We start from the raw sequence: 21,616 nt of genomic DNA, 5'->3' as shown, positions 1-21,616 counted from the left end.
GAGCACTGAGTAAAAATGGAGAAGAAAGAGAACAGATTGAAAACGGCTAAAAACCAGAGCTTCTGCTCCTCGCTCCTCACTGCTGTGCGCTCGGGGTCGGGGTGAACAGCGAGCGGCTCATTATCATTTAAAGGAACAGGTGCTGAAAGCGGGCGTTCTGAACAGGGCTGTTTACACAGGGGGGATAACACTGCTGTGGGGTTTGATCCTTGTGGTGTTTTGACAAAGCAGGTCATAGACTTTTCAGAACTGTGTTGCACTGTGGAGAAAGGGCAGAATGTGTCTTCTTTAATAGCATTTCTGCTAAGCTTACCGTTTCAGTTTTGTAAAAGCAGGGTTTCTAAAGAAACCAGCCATTGTGAGGAAACCTTCCACACCGTTCTCAGATCAGCAACAGGAGCAGCGTTTAAAAACACCACCTGAAGAAAGTGCCCTCGTCACTGCTCACTCTGTTCTGTTTTAAGTGTGTGTTTGTCAAGGCCTGGCTCTTCGAGCTCTGTCAGTGAAAGTATGCATGGAACTTTTTTCACCATACCTCAAGCAAGGAGTGCCAATAAAATGCCTGTGGCCATACAATGTGCCATTGAAGCTCTTGTGTTTTGTCAGTAAAGGGCTCCTTATTCATGTAAACATGCGGAGGCTGGCTTGTTTGAACAGTCTTACTCAGAGCGCTCGATTTTATTGGTGTGAGCCCTGGATTTCTGCAGCTTCTTAAGATGACTGTGTGTTGGCCAGCTCAGAATCTGTGCAGATGGACAGTGACTGTAGTTCCGTATAAAGGTTTTGACTTAATTAAAGAGGTGTTGTGGTAGCTAGTCTGAATTTACCAAGGAATGCTAACAGTGGTTGAATAATTTGTCTTCTGTCGTAGCCACAAAGCCACAGTGCTTTATCTTTCGAAATGCAAAAATGTATTGTGTGATTAGTTGTATTTCACTGCCAACTCTGTTGTTGCTTCTCTGGCCTCAGCACTTGCAGAAACTGCACTATGTAACTTGAGAGAAACCACTCTACCTTCCTCTCACCTCCCTCTGGATTTCAGTACAGTGCTGTAAAAGTCAATTACACCCTGCAGCTGTAGGGGGAGCTCAGGAGCAAAAGAAATACCAACTTTTACCTAGTGTTCCTTTAATTCTTGAGTGGTCTTGATCAAAAGCACATATCGGTCAGAGACATTTTTTGAAGCTACAGTGGGATTGCTTTCCCATGTCTAACTTCGTTGAATAAAGTGAACATTTTCATATTTAATACTATGTTACCATAGTTACCATAAAATGAAGAGGAAGAATATTTGAATTTTGAATTACAGTTATATGACAGACAAAAGGGCTTTGAAACTTATTACAGAAAGGTGACACTTTGATTACCCACAGTATACAGTATGTTTCCACTCCTCCTCACAGCAGCAGTGTGTTTTACATTGTGCACTGTAACCCTTACCTACAGCTAATGGTGTCCAGTGCTTTTTACTTTTCTTTTTTTTTGTTTGTAACACGTTTCCAGATCTCTACCTTTATTTGGAGAATGAGGTGTGATTCTGAACAGCTCATGGGCCACATGGCATCATTAGCTGGAGTTTAACAGCGTGAGAAGCTGCGTGGTTTCCTTTAAAGTTCTTTACTATGAATCACGGGTGTTGTAGCGTGATACAGATTTGTACAAGGCATGTCATTAAGCTCATAATGAATTACCGTGCCCACTGCGCAGCTATGGCTCAGCGTTTTTTAGAGTGAGGTAACACCCAAGGCAAGGTTTTATAGCTTCAGAGTAGGGCACCTGTGATTACAGTCATTTTGAAAGATGTAATGTTCATGTAATGACACACAGCGTAGGGCTCATGTTTTGAAAGGTATGCGGTTCCTGAATGGGAGTACAATAAAAACAGTTTGTATTTGAAGGCCAGGTCTTACAGTGGAAGGGATGCTGCTGTTGTTTCTCTGTGATGTTTGAAAAGGGCTGGAGCGCAGGCGAAGTGAACGAATGTTTTTTTTTCAAACCTGTTTCTGTTGACTGTGACATTGTTTTGTTTTGTATTTGTTAGATCCCTCTTACAGTGAGTCTTTAATGCACTTTAGCCTCTACTTGTACATAAACAGTTACATGTATATAGGGGCAGTCGTGGGTTAATGGTTAGTTCGATCCCCTCAACTGACAAAAGGACTGGGGGCTTGGGAGTGAAGGAACAGCACTGTGTCCTCCCTCAACATCCACAGCTGAGGTGTCCTTGCCCAAAAACCCCCACTACTCTCCAGGTGCTGGGACAGATGCCCACTGCTCTGGGTGCGTTATATTTAAATGTACAGTACTCTGCAAAACCAGAGAGACCAGCCTTTATTTATTTAATTTACACTCAAAATGACCATTAAAGTATCAGCAGAATAAAAAAAGAAAATTACACAGAAGCATTAGGAACGTCCACTCTGCTTTATTTACGGCGGCTAGGGCCTTAGAGAAAATGGATAATCTGCAGCGCTGGGTTGTCTTCTCACAGTGGACGGATGGAGAGATTTAACCCTCTGTGTTTCTCCTGATGAAGAAAGCTTGTGGTCTTTATTTTTCATTTATTTTTATTTCTGTTTTCTTCTTCTGTTTTAATGGAAATAAATGATTTCTCAGAAATGTCTCCTGAAAATGAGCGATTTTTTAGTGGAAATTAAACAAACAATGACTGCTGTGTGTTTTGCACCGTGTCGTATCGTATGTTTAGAGGTGAATATTTTACTCAGTCAGTGTTTGTCCTTTTTTTAAGCCACAGCAGTGTTTTCCACCCTTCACCCGACGTGACCAGTGTGGTGTATTCTGAGTAACGTTAAGGAAGAATATTTCAGTGTTTAATCCTCAGTTTGGACTGAATTGATTTGCTCACAGTAGAGATATAAACAGCCCCTCAGTGCGGCATGCTGCGGTCAGGACGCTGGAGCAGCTGAGGCTGCATGTCATTGGTCTCGCTCCATATGGCCTCGGTGTCAGCATTCATTAAGGCCACGAGGAGTAACGTAAGATAGACAGGAATCAAGCATTGAGTGTCTTAGGTTTAGGGTCAGCATCAGATATTCACATTTCCAGGATTAGCTTCTTCTGGGCTTCCACAAAAACACACACACACTCACACACACGTCACATATGCACGCACTTACACCTAAAAATCATCACGTCTTTTGTAGTTCCATAGAAAGACATTTACACCTAATGAACATTCTCTTGGATATTTTCGCCTCTGAACTTTAACTTTTGTTTTCAAAAATTTCAATTTCAAAAATTTCAAGAAGTTTTCCTCTTTATTAAATCAATCCAGAGACATGATAATAAACTTGTTTATATTAAGATAAAATTCACTTAGAAGCACGTTGACAAATAATCTATAACTAACCTTTGAACAGGTCTTTCCACTTGTTTTAATAAGCTACATGTGAGAAATAACTGTGCAGGTTTGGTGAAGTTTGAGTGGACGGTACGTCGCTGTGAGAAACTCTATCCCCAAGGTAGCCTTTGCTCCAATTCCTCTGCTACTAAATAATGTAAGAGATTTAGGGTAATCTCAGCCTGGGCCATTCACTGTGCTTCAGAGGAACAGTCGTTGTAAAGATCAGATGTAACATAAGTCAATTACCTCTGCTAATCCCACTGGCGGAGCAGGTCTGTTTGTTTTGATGATGGAGCAGTCGGATGAATCACTTTAGCATCTGGTCCCTTCGCACCGTGTAGAGAAACAAAGACCAGGGAGGAGGGGATAGAAATAGAGAAACACAGAGCGGAGAGGAAGAGAGACAGGAGGAAGTGTTATTATTTTTGTCTCTGAGAGCGTGGCCTCTTTGCACAGGTTTCAGGAGATAGATGTGTAATGAGCAGTGGAAATGTTCTTAAACGTCACGTCGGCTCATGTTTTCTACTTTTACCCGTCCTGTCCTTTGAGCTTGAGATACAGAGCATGTTCAGCTCCAGGTTTCTGCACAATTTCAGTTCTGATTCTGATCAGAAAAATAACAGACAAATAGCTAACATTAACAAGCTTTGCATTTATTCACCAACAAAACAAATGCATCACGCTTGTTTCAAATGTATTTTGTTGTTTTTTAGTGTCTTCATGGTGCTTCATGGTGATTGAGACCGATGATAAAATGAAAGTGTGTTCTATGATTTATGAACAGTACTCAAAAGACAACAGTAAAATCTGGCACATGGTCTGTTTATTTCAGTGAAGATAGTTACGTCTCATGTAATAATTCAAATTCTTAATCTTTTAAAAAGGACATATTCTCATTTTCCATATTGCAGGGTCTTAATATAATATCTGTGACCACAAGGATCAAACCCCACAGCAGTGTTCTCCCCCTGTGTAAACAGCCCTGTTCAGAATGCCCGCTTTCAGCACCTGTTCCTTTAAATGATAATGAGCCGCTCGCTGTTCACCCCGACCCCGAGCGCACAGCAGTGAGGAGCGAGGAGCAGAAGCTCTGGTTTTTAGCCGTTTTCACTCTGTTCTCTTTGTTCTCCGTTTTTACTCAGTGCTCTTATTTCTCCGCGCTCATTGTGTCTGTTTTGCTGAGTTTAACCTCGTCTTTGTGCTCTCACATAAACACGGGTCCAGCGCTGTGATTGGACAGACTCAGGCGAGGGGGCGGGGCCATTCTAAAGTCTCTGTACTTGACATCAGAAGCGGAGCAGTATCAGAACGACTCGTTTTAGCCCGTGTTTATAAACAGATCACAAAAACTGATTTAAAAAAAAAATGAAATGTCCCTTTCACTTGAATTAAAATGGGAGCGCTGGTTATAATTGCTATTGAATGTTGGTAAAGTCAGGTATTTTCTCACCTACACCTTGTCAGACTGTGAATATTGTTGCCTCTGTGTCCACTACTGCTTGTGATTCGGACTGTGCCCTTGACATGTGTTCAGTCAGGGAGAGACAGCAGGCCGGAGAGGAAGCTGGGAAATTCAAGTGACGGTGGCAGCTCCTCATCTCTGATTCAGAAGGTCAGTAGTACACCTTCCCAACCCTCTTCCGTCACTTATTTCTGACTAACACTCCCTCGACCCGAACCCTCCCCCCTCTGCTTCACAAAGAGAAACCTCTCAGTGTCACCCCCCACCCGAAGCGATGACAGTCAAGAGGACTAACAATAGCCCAAATCCTGTGTCTCTCTTGTTCTGATGAGATGGTGAAAGACGATACACCCTTCTGATGCGCTCCAGTGTCTCCTGCTGCACTTCAAGCACTTCCCAATATTTAAGCATAAATCCAAATAAAACCATGGCTTATCTGTGGTTATCTCAGCTTATCTCTGGACAGTGCCGCTGATCATGTTACTGAGCGGTGAGGCTGCATAAACAGGTAGCGCAGATAAACAGGGCTGCTTTTTTTTTTGCATGCAAATACATTAAACACTGGAAGAAGGCTATTGTTCCGCATGTTCTGCTGTAAAAGGATTTAACCCAGTCCTCTAACCTTTCTGTTAACTCTAATCCCTCACTCTGACCGTGTACGCTTTAGTTTCAGGTGATAAAAGGCTGGTTCTGGGTTCAGTTTCCATGTATTTTTTATTGTGGAATGTCTAAAGGCATATTGAACACATGGTGTCGAATTAATGATGCTACATGATTCATTATTGGTCTGCTTCCTGAGTGAGTGTGTGGAATCGTCCCCAGGTCTGTGTGTGTGTGTGTGTGAGAGAGAGAGTGACAGAGTGAGTGAGTGTGTGAGTGACTGGGTGAGTGCCTTGTGAGTGAATGGAGCCCTAACCAGGGTGTGTTCCTGTTACTGTCATTGCTCAGTGATTTGATCCCACCACGACGCTGATCACGATGACGCAGTTACTGCAGATGAATGAATGAATGAATGAATAAACTTTTGTTGGATCACATTCATTAAAATATTCACAGATACAGCCCCTCGGCACACAGTGATATAACATTGTGACTGGACACAGATCCTCTTTGCTTCATACAGCATTCTGTGAGAGAACAGAGCCACTCTAGTGGACATCATCTAATGTGCAGATGAATATATTAGGCATTTATACACCTTATTAATAACAGAACAACACCCCCTCAGTGTCAGGCTGTGAGGGGTTCATTTAAATTTCTCTCTTAATCTTTTGAAAAGTGAATACAGCGCTCTGTTAGCGCTCTGTCTAATAGACGTTCTCTCAGAACGCAGACAGACTAATGCCTCCGTGCTAAAAGATTTGCAGGTCAGTGAAAGAAATGGAAAAAAGGGAGGGGGACAGTACCTCGGCAGCAAAGAAACGGAGCACAATTAATAGTGAAAACAGCGACCAGCCGGCCGAACCCCAGAGGCTGTTTGTTTAACAGATTTTCACCCCGCACCCCGTTCCTCTCCAGCAGCTGTAGAGAAGATTTATCAGGTCTGAGGGGAGCGATGAAGCATTTGGAACGAAAAACAAGCGCATGTTACCCTTGGCACGATGGACGCTGCTTAGTTTTGTTGTTTGGCTGATCACAGCTGACAAAGACAAGTCACTTACTCGAAAGAATCATGATCACAGCAAACACAAACAAACAAAACAAAAAGTGAGGAAGTCTGTGTTTTAATGTCTGCTTCTAGAGAGAAACATCTACACCTCTGTGGGTTTTCCTGTGGGGACAATTCCTCAAGTGCACGTCCGGAGAGGCAGGAATGTTTGATTTCTCCAGAACACGGCCGCAGTCTCGCTGAGCGCATTGTTTCACATTCTGTCTGTGAAAATAAACAGAGCCGGGCACGGTCATTTATTTTTGATGCTGTCATTACCACAGACACAAACGTCTATTGTCTGTGCCTCAGCGAATGCAGTAAGGATATTTGTTTTTTAGATGATGGTTTACATCGGCGACAATGCAAAGTGAATTATAGCAAGTGCTTTTGTTTTTTGAAAGAAAATAAACGAGATTTCTTCTCAAAAGTAGAAGAAGAGCATGTTGGGAAATGAGACGTCTGCTTATCGTTTACCTGTTGTCTGCTTAAAGTCCCATTTTCTCAAACTGATATTCTATGTATGTGTTATTTATTTCTTACCTTCCCCTTCTTTATTCAGGGCAATGATGTCATATCTTTCATTTGATCTTCCAGCTGATGGATTATTTGAGTTGGGATCGAAGTAAAGGAGGGTTTATGACTTCAGGTGTCAGAGATTTTGAGCTCTTATTTTAAACCAGTTGCAAGGCTTGTGTCCTCTGGGACTGTCTTGGCTCACTGTTAACAAGAGTCTGTGTCTTAAAAGGAGGAGGACTCACTTGGTTTAATTGAGTTAAAACCCATATCCGTGGACATTGTATCAGTAATACACCCAGCTCACGGCTGGTATCCAGCAGCCTGCAACAAGGGCAGGGAAGCAATCAGTAAATTTAGATTGAAGTCCACTGAAAATCAATACAAACTAGATACATCTCCTAATGTTGTAGATCTTTGACCAATTAAGACAAGGCAGTTGTATTTCCTCACGTTTTCTTTTTTTAGCTGTCTTCCCGGAACCGTACGAAAGAGACCGGGTGGCCCATGTGTTAGAACCCAGTTCTATAAGAACTCAAATTAAACTGGCAACAAGTTAAAAGGCCTTACATTAAAAACAGACTGTCATCTATTGTTGATCATGACATTGGCCTTGGCAATTTGCAAACAATCCCACTAACTAATACATTTATTAGAATAGAATTGCACTTCTGCTCCTCGCTCCTCACTGCTGTGCGCTCGGGGTCGGGGTGAACAGAGAGCGGCTCATTATCATTTAAAGGAACAGGTGCTGAAAGCGGGCGTTCTGAACAGGGCTGTTTACACAGGGGGAGAACACTGCTGTGGGGTTTTGTCTTTGTCATTTCATTAAGACCCAGAGCTGTGATCACTTGAGCCACATTTACAGATGAAGTTATTGATGGGTGTTTTGATGAATCAAGGTTGTTTTGCAAACCGTCAAAAAAAAGGAAATGCTTTTTGTCACATGAGGACAGTCCGGTCTTTAACATGCTGCAGTGTTGGTTCATTCAGTAATGCGTCTTTAACATACTGCAAGTCATATCATACGTTGTCATTTGCAGCCTGTCCGTATTAAACTGCCTAAAACTGCAGCATCTCTCTGTGAAACTTTCAGCCACCCTCAGAGATAAATATTTCAGACGTCGGGAGCCGAACATGTCTGATCATGATTGACTACGCTGCTGAAAAGCAGGCGGTTCTATCAACAGAGGACATTATCCCCATCTCCTAGGATAAGGCCTAATGACGTTAAATAGAAATTTGACAAGGTAATGGATTTGTTTTTCCTTCCTCCATCCCCTTCTCTTCCCTTCGGTGCCCATGACAAACGTATTTGTGCAGAAAGGAACTTAGCAGGAAAAGGATTACTCAAGGTTACTCTCAAGGGGGATGAAAGATCAATATTGACCCTTTTGCCCAAAAAAAAACAGAAAAGGAAAAGAAATGAGAGAAATCCAATGGAGGCTTTATAATTTGGCAACGAGTCAGCACTTACGCAGAAGACGTGGGTTCTCGGACAGCACTGAGTGGATCGTAAGGACAGGCCCCTCTTTAGGGGGTGATCCCTGACCAATAAAACTTTATAACAGATAGGAGAGAGGAAGTCGTTTGTGGAGGAACCCCACTGAACGAGCAGGAGCTGAGGTCCTTTTAGCCATCATCAGGAATATATATTTTTATGTGGCCTGAAGTGAGACTTGATTAAAAGAGGGCAGTAAAGTTGAAAAACTGCTATTATTTAAACGCTTGTCCACGCTAATGGTGGGCATCGTGGTCTAAAGTAAACACAACTTGGGAAACATTAAAGATATTATCATTATTTTTATAGTCCTTAAGTTCTTCTCCTGCCTGTAGATTAGTAACAAACGACTGTCAGCGTAACCACAAAACACTCAGAAGGTTTCGTTGATATAATTTTCCCCAGTAACATCAGTGTATCTTCATGTTACTGTCCACACTTTGAGTTGAGACCATTTCAAGAAACACCTTGAAGTATTTTTGGAAACTTTTTGACTTTCCTCAGTCCTGAATAAGTGCATTTACTAGAGCAGGGTTAACTCTTCAGACGTAGCCCACCACCGTGAACACTCTGAGAAATGGCGCTCCTGTCCCTTTAAGACAGCAGAGCAACATGATCCTCTTTAATCAGCATTTGCCTCTGTGAAATCTAACATGGGCTTGCTGACACTTTGTTTCTGTTTAGCATAAGCAGAATCTGATGACCTTTGACCTACTCAAAGCCCCCTCCCCCTCTTCCAGTTCGCCATAAAACAACGTCCACAGCTCATAGATTCCTCACTAGGTCAGAGATCATTAGCAGGATCAAAGCGTCAGAAGGAAAAGAAGGTCAGGGATGGCACACACATGGCCACGGTGGCGGGCGCAAATCTGTTATAGCGCCTCATGACAAAAGCATGTGTAATGTACGTTGAAAGACTTTATCTACTGAGGCAGGAAGATGAGAACGAGAGCCTGCTTTCCATGAGGCCAGCATGTCCGTCACTCTCAGCTACACCGCTGATCAAGTTAGGGGGTAATTTTAACGTATTTAACAAGGAGAAGATGTTGGATAATAAAAAACAAACACGATTGAAAGGTAAAAACCGTATATTGTTAAAACAGTATATTATGAGCACGTTACATTGCTGAGTAGTTTATTAAGCAGGTTACAGCACAATCTACATGGCAGCTCTAGTATTGTCATCGCACTTCTTTTGTTAACTCCAAGAGAAAATGTTTTGTCCACTCAGAAAACCTGGACTCACGTTCCCCTTCTTCAATTATTTAGGGCCAGAGCCATAAAGCTCTTATTTAAGGGCTTCTTCAGTCAGGTTTCATTATGTAGGCTTAGTTGCGGTCCCACAACAGTGCGTCGTCATGGTGGAGGGGTGTTTTATTATCAACACTACAACAAAGACTGGGCAGTCTGGTGATCAACAGAACAGTGTCCACCGATTCACTGATAAACACAGACTGAGTTATTCTCACTAACGAACTTCACGGCTTTGTTTTGCAGACCGGCACTTACTGTTTTCTGGGTGCTGCATCTTCCTTGAAAAGTAAAAACCATGTGTTTAAGTGATTTCAGATTCTAATTTCTGAGCTTAGATGAGAGATGCTTTAAAAAAACACATGAAAAGAGATAAGAACTGAGTTTTCATTTGTTTCAAGTAGAGCTCAGTTCTTTCCTAATTGTCCTATAACTCCTCAAAACCAAAACAAGCCGTGTTCCTGTTTATATAACGCCCTTCATAATCACTCTGAGCCAAATTCTTTACGCATGCACGACAGTGCAGTGTTTCAACCAACAACACGGAGAAGATCCTCCATCTGGGCGCGGGCCGAGGGCGGATTAGATGGCAATCACTGTGTTCTTTCTCCGTGTGCCTCGAGTGGAACTGCTGGTGGAAGGTATAATTTGTGGTGATATATCCACCGTCGGCTTACACAATGCTGGACAGACTCGTCCTCTGGCAGGAAGGAAGTGGCAACCCCCCAGCTGATGATGTGGCAGTCTGAGCCATAAATGTAATAGCTTGCCCTCCCTTTCCTTGCTCCTCCTTTCCCATCTCCTCCTCCTTTTTTTCGACCCCCTCCTCTCAGGATATCTGACCTCCTTCCTTCAATTATTTGGCCTCCTAATTTTTTGTGCGTTCCTCCAATTTGTTTAGAGCATCGGAAAGTGGCCACAAGGGATGCGTTCGTGGGCTGAGCCTCACTCCCCTCCCCCTCCCCGTGTTTATGTTATGATATGCAGATTCTCCGCTCCACGCGGCTCGGCTCCTTCAACCTTTGTGAGCGGCAACAGGAGGAGAGAATTGATGAGAGGAATCCAGCGATTTCCTGTCATTTAAACTCCCGCTGCCGTGCTCCTGCTGATTTATGGCCTGATTTATGGTCATCTATTATATATATTAGGTTATCATAACGAAGTTAGAGGTCCTGGAGCTATGGCGGAGGTGGAGGGGGGCAGGGGTATTAATGCAGAAAATGGTTTTGTACGTATTTAGAAACTAGATGTGTATCTGTGGCCTACCTTTCTGTTGGAAACGGCTGAATAAGATGGATGTTTTTATTCGTTTGGTGAAAAGCAGAGACATTTTATTAGGGTGCTTTTTAATGTGAGTTTTTTTGGAGTAGTTTTACAAAATCTTTTAATGGATGATTACAAATCTATTTGTTAATGCAATGGAGCCTTTACGTTTATTGAATGTATTTTATTATTATTACTATGCTATATGTTTCTCTACTAATAAATATTTTTAGGGAAGAATAAAACCAATGAAATGATATTTTAAAATGTGACTGAAAAAAATGCAACTCAAATATTAAAAAAAAAATTGCCTAGACGTCAAACCCAGACCCATGACCTCCACAGAACCGCAGAGTGCCTTTAGTAAAGCTGACTGCACTGCTGTGTTACATATGCATAATGTCATTTCCATCTCATGAATAATGCAAACCAACACAGGCCAAGAACAGTGTTTTGTCAATAAGATTATCACTGAATTTTGTGGTTTTTTAAAAACATGAAAAAACAATAGCTGTGGTGTGTTTTCTCTTTGAGACTCAACATTGTTAGAAGTGCCACAAACCCACAAGAACACACGTGTCACGAGCGGAGAGCAGAACGTCAGAACAAACACAGATTAGAATGATACCTATGTGACGAAGGCGAAAGAACAACCGTTCCTTTTTTTAGACCATGCTCTGCTTCATCAGCAGTTGTTTGGACATGTTTAGTATTTGCAGATCTGAGATCAGTGCCATTAGAAGTCTCTAACTGCGGCTCTAGGCAACAGTGATAACAGCCAGGTGTTATTTCATATCAGTTTCACACTTGTACACAGAAAAAAGTCTGAACTGGATTTCTAAACATTTAGTGGCTACTACATTTGTGTGTTGAAGTAGAAAAGGAGTTGTTTATCGTGATGAATTTCATGACTTTGAAGCCATCACAGCACGCTCTTCATACCCTAGGCCCAGAGGAATAAAGCCCCCACGTGAAGCGCTGAGGCATAGTTGTCCTGCCTCCTCTAAAGAGACTTTTGGGATGAGTTGTAGTGGTTTCACTGATCAACATCTCCCAGCATCAATGCCATAATCGCATCCTCACACCAATGTTCCAACCCTCATTCTGAAAGCGTAGGAAAAGAGTTGAGACTTGTACTGCGGTGACGGTGGGACAGGATCCCTGTCGAATTTGAAAGCAGAAAGACAGTAATGACTCGACACTTCAGGAAAAGCCAAAAAACTTTTTTTCCCAAATAGCCACTGACTACAGGACGTCACGCACCGTTCAAGCCACTCCCAGCGACCGCCGTACAGAATAATCCCTGTGGCTATTGATTTAAAGGTTTTATAAGGATCACAGAGAGTGGCCTAAAGAACAGGGAGTGTGAAATGTGCCCGTGCAATGATATAAACATGAGAAGAGTGGTAAGAGCATCGGACGGTTGTTAATTGGCCAGATAAGGATAGGAGGGCTGTATTGCTGGTGGAGGTCGGTTATAGGTCCACTCATGGAGGCATGGTAACCATCTCGAGCCCTGCTGTCAAAGCCATAAAAGGCTGCCTCACACAGGAGCCAGATTGTTGATATGTCAGGGTAGACACTCCTCTGTATATGCACATCTTCAACTGGAGCCTTCACACACACACACACACACACACTCACAGAGCTTACATTTTACATGCCACAGCACCAGACAGTGAACTTTAACTCATCCAAAACTGGACACAGGGATATAAAGGCCTCAGAGAAGGCAGCCACAGTTTGTTGTGATTTAAAGCAGCATTAAAATGGCTCTGTTTCAGTGGGTGGTTTAACTCTTAAATACATAAATATTATTATTTGTTCTTTATTAATTATTTTTAAAAGTGATTAAGAACATGCGCTCGGGGGCAGAAAGAAAAATCAAACTTACATCACAACATCGAAAAGATTTCAACAATGCAGTGTTCAAATGGCAAGAGCTGACTTTAATTTTAATTCTAGCCACTGTTTTAAACAGGGTTTTACATCAAATATAGGTTTTATGACACAGAGAGAGAGAGAGAACAATCAGGCAGCTGGACCCTGCGATGTGTACATCACAATAACCACCACAGCACTCAGTCTGGAGCTCTATATTCTGTATTTAAAATGAAAAGCAGGTTTATTTCATCTGTTTAGTTATGGGTACAGGCTGCAGTGGATTGGAGTGGAGTGTGCAGTTGTTTAATAAAAGAGGATTCCTCAATTTAGCGAGCTAACTTAAGCCACAATTCAAGGTCATTACCTGGACTTTAATTTTTTTAATTGAAAATAATTGCAGTGTTTATCACAATCTCAGTTAGATATTTCCCCCCGAACTGTTCAGCGCTAGTGCTGTTAAAGATGCTACTAAATAGTTTTGTTTTCCCGGGTACAGATCATCACAGGTTCACTTTACTACTACATCAGTCTGTCTTCTTCCTCTGTTCTTCCCTTCTTTTAGAGCCCAACAAATTCAGACTCTCAGTCAGCCGTTGAACTGCAGCTACAGGATGAACATTTATTTTTAAAGGCATTGCCTGACAGGAATTCACCACTCAACACAGCAAGCTTTTAGAGCAGGAACACCTGGACAACTGATCTCTATTTTTTCTTTTGACAAAAATGTCACGAGGCTGTATTCTGACACTCTGATTAACTGTGCGTTTACCCACGAGAATAAAAGGCAGGAAGAGAGAAGATGAGCAAATGACTAATCCAGCCTCCGCTCCTGCTATTTCCACATCGGAGTTGTAAATTACCGTTAAAAATATGAGTTCACTGATTATCCTCAGATATCAAGGCTTTACGAGATTTACGATGTTCGTTACTCGAAAGCACATCTGTGAGGAAATGTATTTCCAAGTTGTGTTTGATACTGACTGAATTTGATTCCACAAAGTTCTTGATCAGAGTTTCAGTCTGACACTCAGGAGTACACACGAATGAACCTCATAGAGTAGTTGTGGTGTCAGTGGAGGAGCAGATGAATAGAGGCCAGAAAATCAAAAACATTTCTTAAAACTAGCTCCACACACAATTATGGACAGCGTACCAGAATCACAGTAATATTGCTGCATATTGCCTTACAGAATGTCAAAGGGGACAACCCCAACCCCCACATTGTGAAACAAGACCACCCAGTTAGTTTTCTGTGTGAAAACATGGGATAAACGAGCCGTTCTGATTCTGAAAACAAGAAGACAAATGAAAGAGAACAGAGTGAAAACGGCTAAAAAGCAGAGCTTCTGCTCCTCGCTCCTCACTGCTGTGCGCTCGGGGTCGGGGTCAGGGGGAGGACACTGCTCAAGGGTTTGATCCTTGTGGTATTTTTACCAAAGCAGGTCACAGATGTTTAATTAAGAACCAGAATTGTTCTCTTTTCAAGAATGGGGTGTATATTTTCCCTTTAAACAGCACTTTATGACGTTAGAATGTACCCCATTTAGCAGTCGCTGTGATGCGGACAGATTGCAGAAAGTGCTGTGTCATTTATTCAGCTTGTACACATAGGTTTAATGTGGTTATTTAGCTGTGTTTACATAAACGCCTGTGTTTGTCCAGCTATAAAAACACTGCTATTTTTTAAAGGTTTGTGTACGATCAGATGCTCAGAACATTCAGAGAAAATCTGTTGAAACTGCTTGATTTATTCATATCTTTAGAGATTAATAATTGCACAGAGCTGCTCTGAACCTTGTTTACAGTTGTTTGTGAGTTGTCTGCAGTGCCGTGTCACCACACATCACCACGGCCAAAGCCCTGTTCTCTTACATAATGTGATCGAATCCCTGCTCTGCCCCGCCCCACCCATGTTTCTACTCCTCTTATGTAAACCTAGTGTAGTGAGGAGTTTGTACCACGTCAACATCTTTCCTATAAACAAACAGTCCATTTTAAATGTAACATCACACAGCTGTTTGGCGTAAAAAAGTAACTCGATGTGTGTGTTCTTCTTTAGTTTTACACTGGGGTCATGAGACTAATGTAGGGGATGTAGATTATCACCAGCTCAGGCTCCATGAATTAGCATTGTACCCACTACACAGTGTGTGTTATTGTGTCACCGCAGTCTCTGAGTTCGTGGCTGTTGTAGGACCTCCAGCCCTTATTTGACCATTAGGTGCGAATGTATCAATCAAACTGATTAGAACGACATCAGTTATGACCTTGTTCTGAGTTTAATGTTGTTGTCTTGGACTTTTCTATTCAGCAGCTAGCCCTGTTTGCACAGCACCTTTAAAAGCAGCTGCAGCTGCTCCAGTCTGAACCAGCCATCCGTCAAAACTGGCTTCCAGAGACGGCCCACACCGAGACCACCCCCCTCCCCGCTTTCCTAATCCCCAGCTTTTGCCAAGGTCTGCGTCACGCAACACTTTGTTTGACCTCTCCCCACAGTGTTTGCTCACACTTGTGGCCTGCTGACTTATCTGGCAGCGTTTGGTTGGCCTGGCTCCAGCTGGCTGCTGCTGTTACCACTGCAGTGGGCAGGCGGTCCACTACAGATGCCTGACGGCAAGGAGTGAGATTTACGCTCCACGGCAGAGGGAAGCAGAGGTTGAGGGAACGAAACGTTGCAGCGGGAGCCAAGAGTTCAGCTGATTCTCTGCTCAACTACGCAGCTGACTCAGATTATGTGCAGGACTCCTTCTGAGAATTCCTCTTGTGCTTCAAATCTCTGCAGCCACCAATTTTTAACCAGCACTTACATAGAACATGATCTGCATTGGGGTACATAATGAATTCATATGGTCTAGGGCTGCAGAGGTAATTGCTAATTATTGATTGTTGAAATTATAATTAGTTGTAATTGCAAATATTATGCCTCCAATATCAGCACGGCAGAATTCTGCAGAAGTAGAGTGGTGAAGTCTGTAAATAACGAAAGATAAACAGTGAAATTATGAGGCTGCCTGCTGGTGTAACAGGTATAGTCACTGCTGCACAGCTCCAGGGCCTGTCTGTGAGGAGTGTGGTGTGTTTTCCTTGTGTCTGTGTGGGGTTCCTCTGGGTGCTCTGGTGTGCTCTCACAGTCCAAACACTTGTTGGCAAGTGTCTGTCAGTTTTAGAATGTGAGTGATTGGGTAAGTGTGTATAATTGTCCACAGGTGTGAGTGACTAGGTGAGTGTCTGTGAGTGACTGGGTGAGTGTGTGAGTGACTGGGTGAATGTGTGAGTGACTGGGTGAGTGTGTGAGTGACTGGGTGAGGGTATGAGTGACTGGGTGAGTATGTGAGTGACTGGGTGAGTGTGTGAGTGACTGGGTGAATGTGTGAGTAACTGGGTGAGTGTGTGAGTTACTGGGTGAGTGTGTGAGTAACTGGGTGAGGGTATGAGTGACTGGGTGAGTGTATGAGTGACTGGGTGAGTGTGTGAGTGTCTGGGTTAATGTGTGGATGACTGGGTGAGTGTATGAGTGACTGGGTGAGTATGTGAGTGACTGGGTGAGTGTATGAGTGACTGGGTGAATGTGTGAGTAACTGGGTGAGTGTATGAGTGACTGGGTGAATGTGTGAGTAACTGGGTGAGTGTGTGAGTTACTGGGTGAGTGTGTGAGTAACTGGGTGAGGGTATGAGTGACTGGGTGAGTGTATGAGTGACTGGGTGAGTGAGTGAGTGTCTGGGTGAATTTGTGAGTGACTGGGTGAGTGTATGAGTGACTGGGTGAGTGTATGAGTGACTGGGTGAATGTGTATGAGTGACTGGGTGAGTGTGTGAGTGTCTGGGTGAATGTGTGAGTGACTGGGTGAATGTGTGAGTGACTGGGTGAGTGTGTGAGTGTCTGGGTGAGTGTGTGAGTGACTGGGTGAATGTGTGAGTGATTGGGTGAGTGTGTGAGTAACTGGGTGAGGGCATGAGTGACTGGGTGAGTGTGTGAGTGACTGGGTGAGTGTGTGAGTGACTGGGTGAATGTGAGTAACTGGGTGAGTGTGTGAGTTACTGGGTGAGTGTGTGAGTAACTGGGTGAGGGTATGAGTGACTGGGTGAGTGTATGAGTGACTGGGTGAGTGTGTGAGTGTCTGGGTGAATGTGTGGATGACTGGGTGAGTGTATGAGTGACTGGGTGAGTATGTGAATGACTGGGTGAGTATATGAATGACTGGGTGAATGTGTGAGTTACTGGGTGAGTGTGTGAGTTACTGGGTGAGTGTGTGAGTAACTGGGTGAGGGTATGAGTGACTGGGTGAGTGTATGAGTGACTGGGTGAGTGAGTGTCTGGGTGAATGTGTGGATGACTTGGTGAGTGTATGAGTGACTGGGTGAGTGTATGAGTGACTGAGTGAGTGTATGAGTGTCTGGGTGAGTGTGTGAGTGACTGGGTGAATGTGTGAGTGACTGGGTGAGTGTGTGAGTGTCTGGGTGAGTGTGTGAGTGACTGGGTGAATGTGTGAGTGACTGGGTGAGTGTGTGAGTGTCTGGGTGAGTATGTGAGTGACTGGGTGAGTGTGTGAGTGACTGGGTGAATGTGTGAGTAACTGGGTGAGGGTGTGAGTGACTGGGTGAGTGTGTGAGTGACTGGGTGAGGGTATGAGTGACTGGGTGAGGGTGTGAGTGACAGGGTGAGTGTGTGAGTGACTGGGTGAGGGTGTGAGTGACTGGGTGAGTGTCTGAGTGACTGGGTGAGGGTGTGAGTGACTGGGTGAATGTGTGAGTGACTGGGTGAGGGTGTGAGTGACTGGGTGAATGTGTGAGTAACTGGGTGAGGGTGTGAGTGACTGGGTGAGATTTGTGAGTGACTGGGTGAATGTGTGAGTAACTGGGTGAGGGTATGAGTGACTGGGTGAATGTGTGTGACAGGGTGAGTGTGTGAGTGACTGGGTGAGGGTGTGAGTGACTGGGTGAGTGTCTGAGTGACTGGGTGAGGGTGTGAGTGACTGGGTGAATGTGTGAGTGACTGGGTGAGGGTGTGAGTGACTGGGTGAATGTGTGAGTAACTGGGTGAGGGTGTGAGTGACTGGGTGAGATTTGTGAGTGACTGGGTGAATGTGTGAGTAACTGGGTGAGGGTATGAGTGACTGGGTGAATGTGTGTGACAGGGTGAGTGTGTGAGTGACTGGGTGAGGGTGTGAGTGACTGGGTGAGGGTGTGAGTGACTGGGTGAATGTGTGAGTGACTGGGTGAGTGTGTGAGTTACTGGGTGAGTGTGTGAAGCTTTGAGCATGTTGACATTTAGGGCCATTTTTATAAGGAGAGCGTTTGACGGGAGCCCTTTTGATTCGTCAGCTGTAGCGTGTCCTGTGTCTGTAACATACTTTATTCTCATGAAAATGAATTAAAGCTTGTTCCTGATTCAGTTTCCCCACTGGTCCACGGCCCTCATCCATCTCTAAACATTCGGTAAAGACATTGCCCTGCTCCCCAAAGCTTTGCCATCTTTATCTTGGTGCATCTCTATCCTTTCTCCTCTCTACTCACTCTCTGTCTCGCTCCCCTTTCTTCTGCTCAATCTTGCTCTAAAAGGCTTCTTAGCACGGAGGGGAGGGGTCCGGCTGACAGATTGAGGGGGCCGGGCCAGGGTCAGAGGGGTTAAATTGAACAAATCTGCCCATTGACGTCCTGTCTCCTCCACCTTCCACTAATATCATTATTGCTGGGTGTCAGGGGGCCAGCGGGCACGTCGCCAAGACTGACAACACGAGGCCTGAGTGGCCACTTACCCAGAGAGGACCTCCCACCATGACAGGCTCCTTTTGTCCCGGGATGTGTCAGCAGAGGCAGTAAAGGAAAAACATTGAGTCCTCCCTGTTCTTCGGGGTAAATATATTACGAGGCAGACAGGACCTGGGCTGCAGAGGACTGAGCGTGAGCAGCGGGTTGATTTAGAAACTCAGATTGTGTAGTAACATTGTAACAAACAACCATTTCCTGTGTCCTCTTGTGAATCCACACTCAACAGTAAAGAGGATTTATTATAAAAACATCATCATTTCAGTGCATGTGCACATTAGTGTGGAGATCTGGGGGCCACCAACCCACATGCTGTGAAACTAGACCCCCTCGCCCGAGTCTGTCCTAACGAGAACAGAGAAGAAAGAGAACAAAGTGAAAATGGCTAAAAACCAGAGCTTCTGCTCCTCGCTCCTCACTGCTGTGCGCTCGGGGTCGGGGTGAACAGTGAGCGGCTCATTATCATTTAAAGGAACAGGTGCTGAAAACGGGCGTTCTGAACAGGGCTGTTTACACAGGGGGAGAACACTGCTGTGGGGCTCGTGGGGTTTGGACCAAAGCAGGTCACAGACGCTTCAGTTTGGATTTTGTCCACTTTAAGGATAAGGATTCATACACATTTGACTGAGGGTTTTACAATAAGAAACATGCCTTAATCATTTCTTCAGAATGTTCAGATGATTACATCCATGCTGTTAAGAGAACTGAAAAATGCTTGTGATTGGACACTCCTCTGTTAACGCTCTGGAAAAACAAAGACCCTCGATCACCCTCAGGTTTACAGCAGCCACAGACACAAGCAGACGGCATCTCTTTGAATTGAGGCTAAGGTAGGGCTCAGTGCTGAGTGTTTTAACCTGTGGATGATGGGAGTCTAAGGTGTCAGGGCCCAGCTAAGGCTCGGTTAATGTAGGCTTTGTTGTTTTCCTTAGCGTTTTCTCCAAACTCACCAGCCCCCACCGACATTTTTTTTCTTTACAAATGAGGCAGTAGCTCAACTTCTTTCGCAACAGTGGAGCATCAAAGTGCAAGACCCAATTATCTGGCTGTGAGTGCTTTTTAGGCTCAAGCAGCGACCTCCCATACCATTCAAGCCATATACTGTGTTCTAATAAGGAGCAGTGGAAGCGTGTTCAAACATGCAAGGCCTGGAACTCAAAGCCAGTGGTTGCACAGTGTCTTCAAGACCCTCTGAACGGCTCCTGGATGCGTCTGCCATTTTGTAACCTTTTGTAACCGTCTTAAAGTGGAGCTCCTACCTAAAGCTTGATGTGGCATATTTACCAAGTTTTGCTCAAGGCACGTTCCCCCGCTTTGTTTAGAAAAAGCCAGACTGCACATAAGGAAGGTTCTGCTTTAGCAACAGCCTGGAAAATAGAAGTGTGAAAGGGGTTTGCTGTTGTTTATTTGGTTGCTAAAAGCACAAGTCTAGATTGAGCAGGAACGACACCGGAAGGTGTTTCTCTAACCATTGTTTAAATCTCTTCAACCATGAATACGTTGGACATGCACTGAAAACACTCAATGTGTTTTAATAAATTAAAACGGATGCCATAGTCACAGAGATTCCTGCTGGCTTTTCCCCTGTACGTACACGTATATACAAATACACCATCCCTAGGCTAGACACCTTCATTATCGTTGCTGGAGCAAGCCTTCATTGAGGAGCAGTCAAGCATGTGGAATGGGTTTAGGGTTTATGCCTCTCTTGCACGGAGCATTTGACTTGTCTGTCTCGATGGCTGGGTGTGGTTCTGTGTATGGTGTGGAGGTGGTTGAGAGGGTGGGTGGTGGTGTGGAGGTGGTGCTGGCTCCTTTTGTCTCCTCCATTTGGTTGATGGAGGTTACCGTGGAAGTTAGTGCACGGTTCTGTATATAGTTCTGTAATAGTTCTGTATTAGCAGTACAACAGATACTGCAGATCTGTGTTATATGCATAGGCATTGTGGGTGATTTGTGGGTGAATCAAATACTCTGACAAAGTAAATAAAAATAGTCTTTTTCTATGAAGACCATAGGATTCTGTAAAAACTCCACCCAATCATTTCACCGGGACCGAACGACATGATTCGACAGCTTACCTTACTGACTACTTACTTACGTCAGCCTGCCTACATTCACACATTCACAAACACAGGCAAACACACACGGCTTAAATACATGTCTGTAAATTGGCTTTAGTCAAAATACCACAGGGATCAAACCCCACAGCAGTGTTCTCCCCCTGTGTAAACAGCCCTGTTCAGAACGCCCGCTTTCAGCACCTGTGCCTTTAAATGATAATGAGCCGCTCGCTGTTCACCCCGACCCCGAGCGCACAGCAGTGAGGAGCGAGGAGCAGAAGCTCTGGTTTTTAGCTGTTTTCACTCTGTTCTTGTTTTCTCAGTGCTCTTATTTCTCCGCGCTCGTTGTGTCTGTTTTTGTGTGTGTGCGGCATTTAAACTCGTATTTGCGCTCTCACATAAACGTGGGTCCAGCGCTGTGATTGGACAGAGTCAGACATGGGGGCGGAGCTATTCTAAAGTCTCTGCTTTTGACATGTTTTTTGAAGGAAGCAGCACACAGGAAGCTGACTGGGTGGTCTCCAGATCCCCACATTAATGTAAACATTCACTGAAGTGTGGTTTTCATATTGTGTCTCATTTAAGGGATGAATAAATGTAATTTGTTATTGAATATTTAGAATATTTAATGGAGCTGTTTAATTATGAAAATGGAGTCACAGATAAAAGAGCTGGGTCAGAGACTTAATAATAGAATAGAAGCCCTCCCACTCATAACTCCCATCACACACTGTTCACAGAGAGCCCACTGCCCACTCAGACAGGGTGATCTCCCATATTGCACCTCTCCTACTACACCAGCACAGGGCAAGAGAGCAGTCAGCAACACAACATTCAGCACCATCTCTGCAGTTAGAATCATGAGAAAGGCATCGTCAGAACAGAACCAACGCCGTCT

General features: G+C 44.0%; 1 protein-coding gene across 3 annotated transcripts in view; it reads left to right on the top strand.

The window, feature by feature from the left end:
* LOC136676788 (AT-rich interactive domain-containing protein 3A-like) overlaps positions 1–21,616 on the top strand; it is a 94,209-nt gene that overhangs the window by 7,842 nt on the left and 64,751 nt on the right. For 2 of the 3 annotated variants that reach the window (XR_010796319.1, XM_066654006.1), the window contains exon 3: positions 4,899–4,976. The exons of the other annotated variant lie outside the window; for it this stretch is intronic. Coding sequence is in view for 1 of the 2 variants with exons in the window: in XM_066654006.1 (XP_066510103.1) it covers positions 4,899–4,976 (78 nt within the window). In the remaining variant the exon portion in view is untranslated. The remainder of the gene's footprint in view (positions 1–4,898; positions 4,977–21,616) is intronic. 3 annotated transcript variants of the gene reach the window in all.

The sequence above is a fragment of the Hoplias malabaricus genome, chromosome X2 (assembly GCF_029633855.1).
Source record: "Hoplias malabaricus isolate fHopMal1 chromosome X2, fHopMal1.hap1, whole genome shotgun sequence".
Lineage (NCBI taxonomy): Eukaryota > Metazoa > Chordata > Actinopteri > Characiformes > Erythrinidae > Hoplias > Hoplias malabaricus.
This window is presented reverse-complemented; position numbering and strand designations above follow the sequence as displayed.